The 17,869-nt window shown below is 39.2% G+C and overlaps 1 protein-coding gene across 1 annotated transcript in view; it reads left to right on the top strand.

Moving 5' to 3' along the window:
* The window catches only part of LOC134796957 (tRNA (32-2'-O)-methyltransferase regulator THADA), a 48,557-nt gene that overhangs the window by 29,805 nt on the left and 883 nt on the right, over nucleotides 1-17,869 (top strand). Inside the window, 10 exon segments of the mRNA XM_063769152.1 lie at nucleotides 2,783-2,924; nucleotides 3,540-3,770; nucleotides 4,756-4,905; nucleotides 7,031-7,147; nucleotides 7,597-7,700; nucleotides 9,518-9,602; nucleotides 10,096-10,268; nucleotides 10,775-11,475; nucleotides 11,816-11,926; nucleotides 14,478-14,626. Coding sequence (XP_063625222.1) covers nucleotides 2,783-2,924; nucleotides 3,540-3,770; nucleotides 4,756-4,905; nucleotides 7,031-7,147; nucleotides 7,597-7,700; nucleotides 9,518-9,602; nucleotides 10,096-10,268; nucleotides 10,775-11,475; nucleotides 11,816-11,926; nucleotides 14,478-14,626 — 1,963 coding nt within the window.

The raw sequence follows: 17,869 nt of genomic DNA, 5'->3' as shown, positions 1-17,869 counted from the left end.
AATAGTTAATTTTTGCAGTTTTTAGTAGGTAATACCTAAATGAAAAAATTTGCTACACGCCGCACATAGGGGTATTTCACTAGAAAAGCTGGCCAAAATGATTTATGTACATTTGTATCAGGAGTTCTATTGTGTGAATCCAAATATGCTATTTTAATTTATTTTATACAACTTTTATACATTTGCCGGTTGGTGTAGTGTTGTATCGTTTATATACCGGTCAATAGCAGAATAAAACATTCTTCAAGTTTTAATTATTTGATAAACAGCTACTATCTGATCAATCAGACGACCCTTCATCACTTTCACCTGTTGAATCTGATGATAAGTCATCTGACATCGCGTTTGCGTCTATGTTTGGGCCAAGCATCATGTCCCTAGCAGCAAGGCTAAATGGTTTCGCTGATTTTAGAGGCTTAGGCCTAATGCTGCTCAAAAACGGATCTGACGTAAGTAGCAGCCGATTTAAGACGTCCAAATTGCACTGCTCTCTCGAGAACTTCCTTGAAAAGCTCTTCCTAAATTCTCGGAAGTGCTTATTTCTGGCCTCGGCTGCCTCTTCGGACAAATTTCCTATAGGGAGAAGGGCATGTTTCATTACAACAGGACCATGCAACTTAAAATTTTGTGCACGGTTGGGGTCATTGGCTTCCAAGGATACAATTGGACATAGAGCTTGGCCGTGTCGTCGCAATATGTCTCATTTGGACCATGGGCAAATTTGTATGGGCACTGTCCCCACCCACCAACAGAAATGAAACATGTCTCATTTAATAGATCTTGGCAAACTGATGATTTTTTAATATGACGAGAATCGCCCTATGTATGGGGTTTTTTTCTGTCCCTAAGCAGTTATGTTTTCATGGCGGTGTTCCGGTTTGAAGGGTGAGACATGGCAGTGCAATTACTGGGTATTGTGGCATAAGATCTTTACGTCACATGGTCGGTAACGCGTATTACGTGATAACCATGAGTTGTTACATCCGTCTATAGGCTGCGGTGACTGTTTACCATCACGCAGCCCCGCATGCTTGTTTATCAATCAACTAGTATAATAAAAAAACAAAAACTTTCAATGAAATGAGCAAAAAATATGTAAAAACAATACACGGTTTTCCAAGAAAACCCCATTACATATGGCGATCCTCGTCATAGTAAAAATTTATTTAAATCTATTTTTTGGCGACTCGATATTACTTCGAGAATTGTAGCAAACTTCTGTATCAAGTTTAAATCGATCTCCGTGATGTTGGAAGAAATCTCTGCATTTAAAAAAAATCGTCTGCTGGTGTTCCCGTCGTTGCTGGTTCCAAAGCCCTGTTTAGGAATATCAACTACGAGTCCCAATTGTTCTCTAAATTCTTTCTGTATTTTTAGTTTCCTGGTATTCATAATATCTTTTTCTGCTTTTGTTAACGTCTGTTGATATTTTTTGATTGGTAACATGTATGAACATTCGCAAACTTGAGGAGAAACTTATCTTTCTGGTTTTGTGGGAATGTGGCAGAACTAGTAATTTTATTCATGACTGCATCAAGTTTTTGTAGAAATTGGGGTTCGTTACAGTTTTTCATCATACGAAAAATGTATTCTCTGGTCACTACTCTCACGCCAGAAGGACCTGCCATGATAAATCAGAAAATTATTTTTCCCGACCGCAAAAAGAAACTTTGTTTGGTAATATCCCTCAGTGTAAAAATTCTCGTAATTCGTTAATGGGCACTTCTGGGCACCCTTATTTTAAATAAAATTGCTAGAGAATTAAATGTCCTGTCGAATAGAACTACAAATTTAGCCCAATATAGCCCAATAGAACAACTTTCGGCCTTTTGAGTTCAAGTCAAATTCGTAAATTCATAGTGCAAGAGAGTACTTACTGAAATTTGATATTAAATGTATATAACCCTTAGTAAGAAAATAATAATAAACAAATTAAATTAAGCATACCTGGTGAATCCATTTCCCGAACAGACATTTTATAATATCACCTTATTTGTTGTCTAAACAACGCATAACAATTGTAATATTTATTATCGAATTTCCGCTTTCGTAGATGTCTTTTAGTAAGAGCGGTTAAATGACACCGATTTGACAAATACCCACCACACGCAGCGAAAAATAAATATTGTTCTAGTATCTATGAATTATATGACTAAGGAATTCGGCTACCCTTTTCCCGGTATTCTACGTTTTGATACATTCTACTAATGGCCAGCTTTTTTAGTGAAATACCCCTATGTGCGCCGGCGCCACCGCGCCGCGCCGATCAAAAATGCCGGCGCGCCGCCGCCGGCAAATTTTAGGTCGGCGCGCACGTCTAGTACCTAGTACCAAAAAGAATAGATAGTATAGAGGGGTCCTGTCATTGACAATTTTGTAGTCACGGTACATTTACTGCCATCTATCGACACACGATTAAAACTTAAAATAAAATTGAAAATGTATAAAATAATCAAAATATGTTTACGGATAAATGATTCTTAATTTTTATTGTTCCATAGTGACCCATGTTCTTTCACTGATATGTGTTAAAATTGTTAAATACCAAACGGTGTCGCTAACGCCATCTAGCCGAGAATAGGCCAAAGGTAATGGCGCCATCTATTCGAGAATGACTTTTCCTTGGCCGTTCGAGGCACGTTTTTTTCTTAGACTTTATTTATCTTATACGGAGTTATATATATCTCTGCTAGTACTATTATTTATTCTGTGGCGAGAGTGTCTAATAAGGCTTCTGGTAAAACTTTCATGTTCACATAGTTATTTTTTAATAATTTTCCAGATTATGGAAATGCAAGAGCGCCCTGCATCAGCTACCTTTACAGTGGTTCTCATCTATAGAGCGAGGCTTCGTGATACCCGCCGACGGTTCTACCGAGTACTGCGCTACTCGACGCGGGGCCGGTCTGCCCTTCATGATTCAGGTGGGAAGGAAGCATTCTCTCTGGTGTAGGTTTTTGCTCCTAAATAACAAACTAGAATAACTTTAGAAGTTTGCTAGACCTCACAAATAATCCCATGTGATACCCGCCGATGGTTCTACCGAATACTGCGCGACCCGACGTGGAGCCGGCCAGATTCTGCCCTTCATGATTCAGGTCACCAATAGATAGATATCATAGGTGTAGATTACGTTTTATGATAAAAATGTAAGAGCGCCTTGCATCACCTGTTTCGTATTCTATGCTGATGATTTTACTTCTATCACTAGTTGAATCCTTAGACCATTTAAAAATATCAAGCGCTACGTTATAGGGATGACTACATTTATCGAGTTTTTTAAATAATAAATCTCTGTATATACAAAAAAAATATATTAAACAAAACTTGGTCAGAAATAAAAGCATTTTTTATATGATTATACATTTCTGTAAAGGTACATCCATATATATCGGATGTGTCAGAAATGCGCCTATTCACAAAAGTCTCGCTAACTGGAAAGCAACGTCCAGGGCGTGAGTGATTTGTGAATATAGACGCGGAAGAGCATAGTCGTCAGATCTGGAGGCATTCCAATACCCGTGTGTTTTATTATTCAGGCGTTAGTAACAACGGAGCTAGCGGCGGAGTCCACCTTGCCCCTTGGCCGCCTGCTGCACCGCTGCCTCGAGCTCTGCCTCGCCGCGGCGCGCGCCCCGCCCGGCCCCGCCGCCGCGGCGCGCGCACACCTGGTGCTGCGGGCTCTATACAGGCACACCACACCGCCGGCGGCACACACGGCCGAGGCCATCATGGTGGCGGTGCGAGGGTTCGAGGCCGACACGTGGACAGTGAGTAACTACTAGACTTATATCGGCCGGGATATGAACCGTGATTACCTTTTGTATTATTGCTTTTGTTACCCGTGAACAAGATGCATGTAACTGCGTCGAAATATCGGGAACTCGAAAACAATACAAAAGGTAATCACGGTTCATATCCCGGTGAAACTAACCGAACGTGAATCATTCGAAACTGTCAGTGAGTAACTACACGATTAAACTCTGAGCTCCAAAGCCGTCATCTGACGCTCGCGGCCACAGCCCGTTGTCAAACTTGTCACACGATAAGCGTGGCTTCCTTACACAGCTTTGAGCTTACATAGTAGCGGGCTGTGCGGTTTCGAAATATTTTATTTTCGCCAACTCTTTGGCGATGGAATGAACTCCCTGCCTAGGTTCTCTCGAATAATTATACTATGACATTCTTCAAAAAAAGGAGTGATCAAGACTTTATTGGGCCGACAATGCGCATATGACATCTCTGGAGTTAACGACGAGAAAGAAGGTTAAGACTTCGCTGGCTCAATATTACAAAATTCTGTAACATTTTCAAGATAGTTGAAATTAGACTTAATGTATGAATCTAGTATTAAACTGGATTGGGCATGAGTGGTGGGGATAACTGACAGAACGGGATAGTCTTATGTATATTTCAGTAGGAGTAGCAGCTAAAGCGCTATTATTGTTTGTCCTTGTCACAATCTCACATATTTTTTGTTCCCCACCTTAAATTTAGTATGGATGATGGTGGGCAACAAATAAATTCGACCAATCATAGTGTCGCATTGCGTATGTTTTGTCCCTCACGGAGGCACGCATATACCGCTTCTATAGGATGCTACCTTCTATGACTTAATGTCACTATGACAATGTTCAAATTTCAGTTCGATAAAAGTGAAACATAGAACCCCGGAATATTAGGCCAGCGGAATATTACTTGTAAGTAAGTAGACAAGAAATTTTACACAATTAACGTAATTGACTTTATTTCTAGGAGCGAAACTCATCGACTCTCCTGTTCAGCGCACTGACTGTGCGCGTGTTTGGCGTAGCACGTTCGAGCGGGCACAAGCTATCCGCGCGTAACACTATGACGGGCCGGATATTCTTCCTGCGTTACCCGCAGCTCTACGATTTTCTACTGGTAAGAATAGTAAAGTCTATGATGATTTATGACAAAATTGTTCATAGTGACTTTCCTCTAGCCTGTTCGAACGGGCACAAGCTATAAAAACCGGCCAAGTGCGAGTCGGACTCGCGCAGGAAGGGTTCCATACCATTACGCAAAAAACAGCAAAAAAATCACGATTGTTGTATGGAACCCCACTTAAATATTTATGTTATTCTGTTTTTAGTATTTGTTGTTATACCGGCAACAGAAATACATCATCTGTAAAAATTTCAACAGTCTAGCTATCACGGTTCATGTCATGAGGTACGTACAACTGGGTGGAAACAAAATGGAAAAATAGTGTCTTTATTTCCTCGCCTGGAACAATTGGTAATTGTTTAATTTTACTAATCCCACGTTGATCCTTTTTTTATAAAAAATGATGTAAGAAAATTGTTAAAAATAAATTATTCTTGATTTCTTTCGTTGAATTCTATTTACTCGATTTCATAAGGCGGGAACCAAAAGGAATACACCAAAAATATTTTTTATACCTTACACTTGCGTAAATAAGCAAAGGCAGAATCTTATTCAGCCTAAACGTTTGTAAGATATTAAATTGGTTTTAACTTATTTGGCTGTTTTGTTTATTTTATTACATAAAGAACACACAAATTTACAGTTAATGTAATCCAGTTCTTATGTAAGTAAGCTTTATGTAAATGTCATATATTACATCGCTTAAGTGACATTCGAAACCACACTCAATTTTGTACTTTAAGCTCTGGCAATAAAGTCCAAATTCAAACTGATTTGCCAATGTCACTTATTGTTGTTAAATGATCGGAAACGCGCACGTAAACCCCCTGGAGTTGCAGGCGTCCATATGCTACGGTGACCGCTTAACATCAGACAGTATGCTTGTTTGCCACCGACCCGACGTGATATATTACTCAGATCATATTAGTAATGTCACGAGCTGTAATCCAAACACGTCGAATCCTGTTCCTTCAGTTAATAAGCGTCATCAGAGGCTCGATCTGTCTGTTTTAGGGATCCGCGGTGATGGATGGGGCCCTTATCTGACAGATACTATCGGTGGATTGGGTTCCTTAAGTTCTTTTGCATTATGCGGAAAGTTCTTAGGAATTTGTTAGAGATTTCCGCGGAAGTAGATGATAATGCTCTCTACAATACCCTAAATACACTAAAGTGCAATTAAAAACGGGACACTTTAGTACGAATTTTCTTATTTACAAATACAAATTTTGAATTGTTTTGTTATGTTTGCTGGTAGAATTGACTTTTAAATGATGTTTTTAATTAATAAATATTTAATAACATTCATTTTGAATCGATTTGCTTTGATTTTATTTGATATTTTACAGTTAGTATTTTCCTTGGGTGTGGTGAAAAATTTTGTGTTTCTCTTGAGGGCATAATTTATTTAATCCTCGTGCTTTGAACCCCTCGCAACGCTCAAGATTCCATTTTTTGAACCACTCTCTACGCTCGTGGTTCAATTTTGGAATCTTTCGCTTGCTCGGGTATCAATAGTAGCAATACGAGCGGTTAGCACTATATTCATGAAAATAAAATAAAATACAAGATAAAAATTTCTGATATTATTAATTAAATTGTTATTTCATATTTAAAATACTTTTATTATGTTATTACGTGGTGTGGCGCACCAAGGTCGCGGTGCGGTCCGGTAGTCTGTTGCGGCTTTTAGAACGAAAAAGTATAAAATTAAAAAGTAAGAGGCAATCCCGCTGATTTTCATACTATAATGAACAAATAATTTTAAAATTACTGCAGTTTGTTAAAAAATGTGTGTTTTCGTAAATATTGCAATCTAAATGATTTTCGCTAGGGGTTATTAATCTTCACACATGTAAAGTCTCCGATTGCAAGTAAGTCCTAAGGAAAAAAATCATGGCCGTAGGTCTATTAGGTACTTCAATTACTGATTTGCGGAATTGCCTTGTCTTGTTTGGTTTCCTCGCATTCTATATGAAAAGTAGAGTGTTTAACTCGGGTGAAAGGCACCATTTCCGTCTCAGACTATTGGCGCTCTCACTGCGTTCGAGCGCCAAACTACTTCGACAGGAATGGGTGCCTTTCAACCCTTGGTTAAGAATCTACTATTTTGTTTCAGGATCAGTTAAAATCGGTGTCTCCGGAGTCGACACTGCGGCCGTCCTTGTTTCCTACATTATTACTGCTGGCCCGTCTCTATCCCTCCGCGCTCGAGGGAACTGTGTCCAATTTGAAGGTTATTTTTATTTAATAAAGCTCCGTGGGAAATTCTTCTCTCATTCTCGCTGAGCGTAAGCATGAGGGAGATTGCTGTGCGTGCCCGGAATCACGGGTAAATTGCGCATTTTGTGACCAATTTTCATATTTGTAGCTTTTGTGCTTTGTATATTTTTAGCTTTGTATTTTGTTTTAATGGTAGTGCCAATGCAACACTTCATTTTATCAGCAAACCATTTCATTTTATACCAACGCACCTTAAATAATCGTTGATTTTAGACAAGTTATAGGTAATACGTGTAGGGCAGATGGTGACATTGTACAGTCAGCTGCAGATTGCTAAGCGGGCCAGGTGTTCAGAATGATCTTGACGCGACTTTATTGTTAAGAGAATAAGAGCGCGTCGAGGTAATTTTGAACACCTCGCCCGCTTAGCAACTATTGCTGCTGACTGTACTGGTATTGCAGCTGGAGCGCTTCCTGCCGCACCTGGTGGCGCTGGGCGGCGCGCGCGACGCCGGCACGCGCCGCCTGGCCGCGCGCGCCGCCGCGCCGCAAGTGCCTCCACACAAGTATGTACTATCTCCCTTATTCAGAATACTTTACGGGCATCATTTAGTTCAATTATGTTTTATCCCTTTCTTACAAATAAACGACAGATAAACACAAACGATTCATAGATAATTCGAGGCCAGTATCGCGTTTATGAATAACGCCATATGTGTATGCTGTAGTGTACACCGACCATTACTTCAGTGCCGATGCCGTACATCAAAACTACTCGTTTCACTTTTCGTGTATGTACTAATGTCAAAGAAAATTTAGTATACTAGCTAGTTTGTTAGTGCACGACACCTTGCACTTTGTGACTATGCGCTGAAACTTGGCACAGTTGATTCTTAGCTGGTCATGAGCAGATACAGACCGGGAGACCTCGAGAGCCACGTCTCATTTAGTGGGGGGAGGGGGGAAATTCGACGCCGCCGCGCTTCACTTGGAGCAACATTTCTCTAAAACTGTACCTATTAGGGCATGTGATATATCATTTTCGGATAAATTAAGGATGAGGAATTTTTTTTTGGAACCAAAACAATGCACTTTCTAACAAAAAAAAACATAAAGTAGAAAAGACAAAAAAACGTATCTTGGATTTTTTCATAATTACCAATTTTTTTTTAAAGTGTAGTAGGAATCTGAAAACAAAAAATATAGTTGTAAAGCTACACTTCTTACGTTTAAGAAAATATATAGTTTATTATACAAAACTGTTGTTACATGGGAGATAAAAAATAATATTAAGCGTATTTTGTATTGAGATCACTCTGACCCACGCTTAATATTATTTTTTATCTCCCATTTATCAACAGTTTTGTATGTTAACCTATATATTTTCTTAAACGTAATAAGTGTAGCTTTACGACTGTATTTTTTGTTTTCAGATTCCTGCTACACTTTAAAAAAAATTGGTAATTATGAAAAAATCAAAAATACGTTTTTTAGTCTTTTCTACTTTATGCTTTTTTTTTGTTAGAAAGTGCATTGTTTTTGTTCCAAAACTAGATTCCTCATCCTTAATTTATCCGAAAATGATATATTACATGCCATAGTAAGTATTCACTTGGAGCAAGAGAAATGTTGCTCCAAGTGAAGCGCGGCAGCGTCGAACTTCCCCCCCCCCCCCCCCCCCACTAAATGAGAGGTGGCTCTCGACGGCTCCCGGTCTGTATCTGCTCAAGACCAGCTAAGAATCAACTGTGCCAAGTTTCAGCGCATAGTCTCAAAGTGCAAGGTCCCCATACAACGGTGTGCAGTAACAAACCAGCTATACAGGGTGTAATCGTTAAGTGTAGCCAGGCGATAATTCCGTAAATATAACAGATATCAGAAAACTTCAAATTGATATCGAAAGTGCGTTACCCAATAAGTAAAATTACATTAATAACTTTAATGTAATTTTAAATAAAATCAGAAATATCCCAAATATTAACTTCAAACCCTCCCATACATTTAGTACGAAGACTCACCCCTCAAAGAACGTCGGTATCGTAAGAGATAAAACTGCTTGAGATTCATTATTTGCGATAATAAACTGTTATAAAATAATAAAACTATCGTTTATGAAATAATACGACGCGAGAGGGCTTGGACTATAGTCCCCACGCTAGCCCAATGCGGATTGGGGACTTCACATATGGATCTTCATAGATGTGTAGTCCTCGCGTCGTGTTCCTCATTGCTGAGGGTCGTGAAATCCCCATGGAATAAATAACCTATGACGGTGTCCCGCCATCTGTGCCTGTTTTTGACATCGTGAACGCGACGTGCAGTTGGGTGTCCAGGGTAGAACGGACTATTGCCAGTTACGTTACAATAAAATATTTAATTACAGATGTGTAGCTCACATGCAGTCATTGCTCACGACACTCGCCGATCCTAAGATCAAAAGGAATCTCTGCCACGGACTTCTGTGTCAGGTATGTATCTATCATCCGACCTGCAGAGGGCGCATAAACCCAGCAAATTAGAAAGGAACAAAAAATACGGCGAGCCGTGCGAAACTTGCAACGGAAGATTTGCCGATGGCGCGGGTTTTAACGTTTTTCCTCAATAACTCTGAAATTATACTTCTGATTAAAATTTCGCTGCACAAATCCCTCGGCTATATCACTACCTACTATGTTATACTAATATTATAGGTACTGCTATGGAATGCAGGGTAATTATATACAATTAAAATAAATGAAAATAATTAGACATGTATTTCTGATTTTTTTCTATCGAGCCAACTTTAACCTTTTAAGATTTTGCATGCAGTCTGCTCTCGAAAATATAGTCTAGTTTCTATATGATTTTTTTCATTGCATTTGCTCTTCATTACAACGTGTGAAAATTCAAAATAATTTTTGCCCCCTCTTAAGTGGTCAATACTGTAACCGTCAAAAAGTTAACTTGTCTAATATGTTTTAGTTGACTGTCCTAATGGAGCTTAAACCCGATGTGACGATCGACGAAGGTTCCAGCCTCACGCTCCTAACAGTTGTTCGTGGAACGTTCTGGATCCCCGCACACTTGGCGGGCGATGCGCCATGCTTTTTAGTGGCTGACGAGTGGCTCAAGTTTATCAACTTGGTCCTACTAAGGTACTATTTAATACTAACACTGGACTGACCATTTTGAACCGTACCGCATTGAGTTAAGGTCCAATCTTAACTGAATGCGCGCGACGCACCGTTCTTCCTTATCGCCGAAGAGTGTCTCAAACTTTTCAACTTGTACTCTTGGTACCTGAGTATTGGTTGACTATAATGCAATGCAGTAAGGTTTAAAATCGAGGAAGACTCCAGAAGCGCTCCTGACAGCCGTTCATGGAACGTTACTTAAGTATTTGAAGAACAGATATGTAATTGAATTTTCTTTAAAAGAAAAAGTGTTAGTGATACACCAGCGATGATTCTTAAGCAAGCTACCAAATGTTAAGACAAGTCAACCAAATGTAACATAGTTACACTTCGGTTCCGCCCTTATCCTTAAAACAATTAAAATTGTGTGTTTTTGGGTTCTTTCTAACTCATTTAAGCAAAAGCAAAAGCCCAGTCATTTATTAATTTACTACAAAAGTTTTACTATACAATACATTTTTTTCCAGGTTCCCAAACCTTCTAGACGACGACCTTCTATCAATGTCATCTCTTCTCGAATCCATCATGTTCCGCCCCGCCCCCGCCGTCACCAGCGGCCGAGAAGCTTTCCTCACCAACGCCACACACCTGTCCCTTATCATCAACACTGCACCCGCCTTACTGACAAAACGGTGCCTCCAACATACCGCCTACGAAGTCAACTTAGCTGCACTCAACTATTTACTCATCCTACATGGTTATAAAGAAGATTCCTGCCCATTTCTAGACCACTTATCTATAATCTTAAATAGAGAAACTCTAAAGGAGTTAGAATATGATACAAATTACGTTAGAATTCTGTGTGAAGTCACGAAAAATGGGTATTTAGAGTGTAAACAGAAAGCATTAAAAGTTTTAGCGTTAACTAAAGACACGCAAAGAGAAATAGTAAAGTTAAAGCTAGGGAATACCGTAGAGTTAACTGATGAAACTGTGATATTGGAGTTGATAGATTCAATTAGAAATGGCCATGCGAGTTTGAGCTCTATTTACTTGCTTAGTTTGTTGAGTTTCGTATCAAAGCCAGTTTTGGAGGTAGTGAGAGTATTATATGAGTGTAGCTCGGCAGGCAACGAGGAGAATACTAGAGAAATAGTGGTGGGATATTTGGAAAAGCATTTGGTGACGCTGATGAAGGCAAAAACGAGTGCGAAAAAAGCGGAAATGTGTAAGTATTTAATTTTTAATAAAGGATTATTCAAGAAACTATATATACCGAAGTTCCCAGTCAACCTTTTCGTTTATACTTACTGTTTGTCATATTTCTGCACGGATCGTGCACACAGCTAATAACTTTAGATAAAATTACTATCTGGTGTAATTGTAATTCTTGTTGAATCTATGTCAGCTAACCGGCAGCGAGAAAGCGTCTACATATCTATAGACTATTTTCATGCGCAATAAATGTATTCGTAGATGTAGATCCCGTGCTAATACAAGACATGTATATGCATATATTTAACGTTGATCATTATTTAATCGATATATAATTTTATTTATTCCTACAGTCGAGTGGTCGGCCATACTACTTGCGACGGCTGCAATCTTGTTGGAAGACGATTCCCCCGTCGTGCGGCAACGCGCCGCCGACGCCGTGCTCACATCTCTACACCATACAGGTCACAATCGTGTGTTATTCTAATACTAGGACTTGAACATATTAGCTTTGGTAATTTGATTTGTTATTGGAATATTTTTAAACGGGCGCCATTCTGGGTCCGCGGGTGCTAATGAGCTTTCTAAAACCTCAGACCTGCGGCGTTAGCGTGGTCGCGTTTTTGTCTCCCGTCGTGTCATGCGTCACTTTCGCACTAACAGACTTGTTAAAACGTGACAGACGATAAAGAAGCGACTGGAGGCGACCATCTTAGCCCACTTGAAGTATGTACAATAGGGAATATTAGGCTCTGCGTAGGTGGCACCAATAGCACATACAGTAAACAATTAAACCTAATTGACATCATCAATGACACATCATGCGTCACTAGGTCAATCACATGACCTACCGTGAAACACGACAATCGAAAGTTCGGTTTCTGCCTCTCTATCACTCTTGCTTATTCGATCGATAGAGAGGCAGATAAAGAAATTTAGATTTTCGCGTTTCGCGGTAAGCCACCTGTAAACAAACCGCCTTGGTGCATCAATGTCATAGTGAAAACTTGTCAAAAAACTGCAGTATGTAGGCCTAGTATGTATAAGTTACTCTATGGATTACTAAACACATTATTGCTGCACTCTGTCGGCAGAACTTTGCAGTAATACTCCATATTGTATATTCAGCAGTAATATGTAATCGAACGAGCGAGCGAAGCGAACGAAGTTCTTACATTCGACTTGGGACACGCGGCTGGCTAGGGACACGTCCCGGCATTTCGATGTTTTTAAGCTGAACTATCAGAGGATAGTTTGATACTCAAGAATTTAAGTATATTTGTTCTAATTTAAATGAAATTGGGTAAACGTGTAGTCGAGGGCATTATATTTTAGTCATTAAATTATGAGCAGGCTCGGTCAAGGGGTTATTGAGCTAGAAGAGCTTAGAAGGCTAAAAAGCTATTTGTGAGGGGTCTTGCTATTCTGGTCATCTTTTTGCAAGAAAGTATGGTCGAGTTTGGTATCAAATGAAAGTGCTCGGCTTGCACTTTTATAATATCGTTTTTAAATTTACCATTTTGAAATAATTAGCAAGATAAAAATAAACATAATATAGGTATTTGACATTTGACATGAAATATTTCGGCTTACCACAGATACAGTATCAGTTAAGGGCTCCACAGACCTTGTAATATATCCACGCGATTTTTGATCCATTGCCGCCTATAGTGGGACATAAAATAGTAGAAATAAAATAAAATGGAACTCTACAATTTCCATACTATAGTCGGTCAAACACGTTTGTCAGTAGAAAAGGGCGCGATATTCAAATTTTCTATGGGACGATAACCCTTCGCGCCTGCCAGAGCTGACCCGGATCCGGGCTCTTATCTGGACCTGAACCCGGACTTGGACCTGGACCAAGACCTGGACCTGGTCCTGGACCTGGTGACCTGGAAAACTACTGATACCTAAGCTAAATAAACCACTATGATTACCTACCATAAAGTGTAGGTATAAAGTATAGTGATGCCAAACTTACTAGCCCCTCCCGCTCAAACCCCCGTACACCGCACCGCACGCGCCGTTAAGTGGGTTAGGTTAGGTTGGAACTGCGATCCTCACAGAACCGAAAAAAAGTGGGTTAGGTTAGTTTAGAACTGCGAGCATTACAGAAACGAAATGCTACTAGAAAAGTGGTTTTGGTTAGGTTCGAACTGCAATCCTCACAGAACCGAACTGCTATGAGAGAAGTGGGTTCGTGAGGCTAAAACTGCGATCCTTACAGAAACGAAATGCTACCTACTAGAAAAGTGGGTGGTTTTACCTCCTTTTCTAAATAGTGCATCATAGAAGTCGGTTTTTTTTTCTTGAAAATTATTTTCTACTATTTTATGTCGAACTATACGAGTAAGTAGGTGCAACAAAGTCAATCGCTCTATATAATTATTGGCAAACCGCGAGTTCTCAGTTCGGGGCGAAATACTAGTTAATTAAAATAAGCAGTAGTAATACATTTTTCACCTCAGCAGCATGAACAAGGGTACTTTGCTTCTTAAAAACAGTGAGCAAAATGCGATTTTGCTCACTGAGTCATTTTGTCTCACTCAGTGAGCAAAATCGCATTTTGCTCACTGATAGTGTCTCACTCAGTGAGCAAAATGCGATTTTACTCACTGAGTGAGACAAAATGACATTCAAGTGACCTTTATAGTCATTTCAACATGCGGGGTCTAATACAAGTTCGATATACTTGGGTTCTATTATCTCTGTCCCTCTAGGTATGTTCTCACTGCTTAGGGTGAAAAATTTTGTGTACTACACGAGATCAAAGTTATTTACATCTCGTGCGCTTTTGAATCCCTTACTACGCTCAAGATTCTAAATTAGATTCACTCGCTACGCTCGTGAATCTATTATAGAATCTTTCGCTTGCACGGGACTCAAAATAAGCACTCGAAGAAATATCAAACTTTGATCTCTTGTTGTACAAATAACTATTATGCGTCTCTGTATTTGGCATCTGGTAGCTGCCCTCACTGACTTTAAAACTCCTGCCTGTTTCGTCCACAGAAGCGTCCCAACACTCGATATCCACGTTCGCATCGCAACAGTGGCGGCGCTGTGCGGCGGCCGACGGCGACGGGCCGGCGCTGCTGCTGGTGCTGGCCGCTCTGGACTTCTGCGCTGACGTGGACACCGGCGACGAACTAGGGGAAGAGGTACCGTATGATCCCCTTAATAAAACTTAGCAAATCTCTGACGAATTTTATATCTTTTTAACAGACCCTAATGTGAAAATTTGAATGTTATATCTTTTTAACAGATATTTTTGACATTTGTGTCAAAATTAGCGAATGTTCGCGGGACTCAATAGGGAATATTAGGCAAAGCTCTGCGTAGGTGGCACTACTAGCACATCGTCACTACGTCAATCACATGGCCTACCGTGAAACACGACAATCGAAAGTTCGGTTTCTGCCTCTCTGTCACTCTTGCATATTCGAGCGATAAAGAGGCAGATAACTAAATTTCTATTTTCGCGTTAATTACCGGTAGGCCCTTGTTAACCCATTCATGGCCACGAACCGCCGAGCGTACACAATACGCCAGGCCACCATACAAATCGTTTTTAGCTAAAACGCATGACTCAGCTTATGGGTCTCGAGCCTGGCGCGAACGGTAAATAAATCGCCGCTTATGAAGCCGGCCAGTTGGACAGCATTATGCAACATTTTTACTAACCACCGATTTTCTGTGCCTATCAAAAAAGAAACTAATTATTGCAGTTTGTAGGAGTGAATATTTTTACTTTCTACAAGCGTTTAATGTCTGACCAAGCTAAGTTGGTAGCAAATTTTATAGCCCAGCCTGTGCAAGTGTTAATTTAAACGTCATAATTTCATATAAGTATGACATTTAAATTACACTTAGGTACTCAGCCTGTGCTATCAAAATCGCTGCCAACTTAGCTTAGTCTGATTCTATTTAACTTGCCGTGTTTTTTGTTGTTGTTTTTTGGGGCAAATCTTGGAAGTTAAATTAGAACCGTTTCCCGATTTAGATGAAATTTTGCATACGTATGTAAATCGAATAACAATGCAATATTATGATGACATGGAGCTGATCTGATGATGAAAACAGGAGATGGCTATGGGAACTCTGTGATAAAACAACGCAAACTAATTGTGTTGTGTGGGTTGTTACAATTGTTACGATAAGTACAAGTTGCATGTGGAAAACAAAGTACCTACAGTCAGCGATAAAACATGAAATGAAACAAGTTGTTTGAAATGGTAACATTTATTAGAAACAGTTTAAAGAAATATTGTACAATCATTTACATAATAGGTATAAATTTACAAACATATTGTGAAATGATAACATTTATTATAAACAGTAAAATTAGAGTACAATAATTTACATAGTACAATATTTACAAATTTATTATGAAAGGAGACGACCGCTCCCATTGCATTGTAATTCCAGAAACGGAATTGGGAATTACGTTTCTATTAGTAGGTAGGTATGTAAAGGCGATTCGGGGCGGTCGTCCACTTTCGTCTTAGTTAATAAAGTAGGTACTTGTGACTTATTGTAAGTCTTAAATACTGACTTAAACTACTTTTCCCTCGAGTTTATCGTGGTAATCGACAAAACATTTTCCTGGGCGTAGACCTGGTTCATTTGGGCATTTAGGGCAATACTGTGTAGTATTAACCCTTTTTTTATTATTCATGTAGCACATGACGCATCTTTTTCTCTTAACTCTATTTTTGCCGTCACGCGGTAATTTAAAAGAGGCGTGACGGAGGCTGGGCGAAATTACAGGCCTTGGCAAACTATTGGCTGTGCCGCTTTTAACCAGTACACCTATAATAGTTTGCCTGAAATCATATAGGCACATAGGTTTCTCGCCAAATCTATTGTATAAATTGTGTGCATTACACAACATTGTGCTAAAAATATGGATGCCCAACTTTTTGTACCATCTAACAGTCTTATGCTCAGGACTGTAATATGACATCATTTGGTCATATCTGTCGACTCCCCCCATATATTTATTATATTGCAAAACCACGTTAGGCTTAGATTTTACAGTATTTTGCCTGGTCGTGTAATCTTGCCACTCACCGTCGTTACTCCAAAATACATCTCTAATAGGGGGATGGGATGAATCACATCTTGAACTCTTGTGACAAATACCACATGAAAGATAATACCGCCGCCGCCGTTCGGATGCATTCCTTGTTTATTGTCCAAGTGTGTCCGATAAGCTTACACCTGGTCGGTCATTATCTTTGTTTTGGTAAACGCCATTATATTAGTAACAATAGAGAACTTAAAATGTATTATAGTACTTACTTTCTAATCTGCCGTAGAAACCACGATGTTTGAAAAAACTTGTAAATATTTGTCACAAACGATTTGTTATACAATACATATTAGTTAGTGGTGACTGTTTCAACCGCCTTGTTCTATATTGAAACGAAAAAAAATTAACTTTAACATCATTGTTAGTAGGTAATTGCCTAAGATACAATACAACGATCACCAAATATTATGACATAAAAGTACAGTGGGAAAAAATCCTCGTTGCCTTACCCCTCATACAAAACAAAATATTATTATACTACCGCTTGGTTCCTACAAATTGTTGCTTACCATCATCCAAACAGTAATCAGTTGTAAAATGGTACAATATCAAACAGCTTCAACATGAAATAAGCTTTAAAACCAGCCAATAAAGTTTATTTTAGCCTGCTACGGAAACATTAGCAATTTTTACAAGTAGCGCCAGGCCACGGTGACCCATACCTTGAGCCCTGTCAATAACTTCTGAAATATTGTATATATTTTTTGTATTTTTTCAATATAGATTTTTCTGTTCCATCGCATTATGTATCTAGAATTTCAGAATATTTACTATATTGCACTGATAGTAAACCAAACTTGAATATTCGAGACCCTGTTTTCATTAAAAAAAACGTGTTTATATTTTTTTATCCTAATATGCCTTATAGAAATGATTGTTAGCTTATATGTTACTTACGTTATTACATCAAATTACGTTTCGTTTAAGTTTAAATCAGAATTTATTCAGGACTCACATGTGAGTCACTGGCCCTGCGGAACTGTTTGAGCATGACCCATACGCTGAGTCGCTGGCCCTGAATGGGTTAACAAACCGCCTTGATGCATCAATGTCATATTTTATTGTCTGTGAAAACTTGTCAAAAAACAGTTTAAGGCACAGTATGTATAAGTTAGTCTATGAATTTACTAGAGTCGGTAGTGCTGCACTGTTCTGCCGCCAGGCAGAACATTGCAGTAATATCCCCTATTTGTATGGCATGGCGAAAACCTGGAATTCCCGGTTCCGGGACTGGTTTGAAATGATTATCGTTGTCATTTCATTTAAAGTTCTACCACAGAACACATCACTTTTATTTAACTTCAAAATG

Source organism: Cydia splendana, chromosome 14 (genome assembly GCF_910591565.1).
Source record: "Cydia splendana chromosome 14, ilCydSple1.2, whole genome shotgun sequence".
Lineage (NCBI taxonomy): Eukaryota > Metazoa > Arthropoda > Insecta > Lepidoptera > Tortricidae > Cydia > Cydia splendana.
Note: the sequence above shows the minus strand (reverse complement) of the source record. Positions and strands in the feature narration are given on the sequence as shown.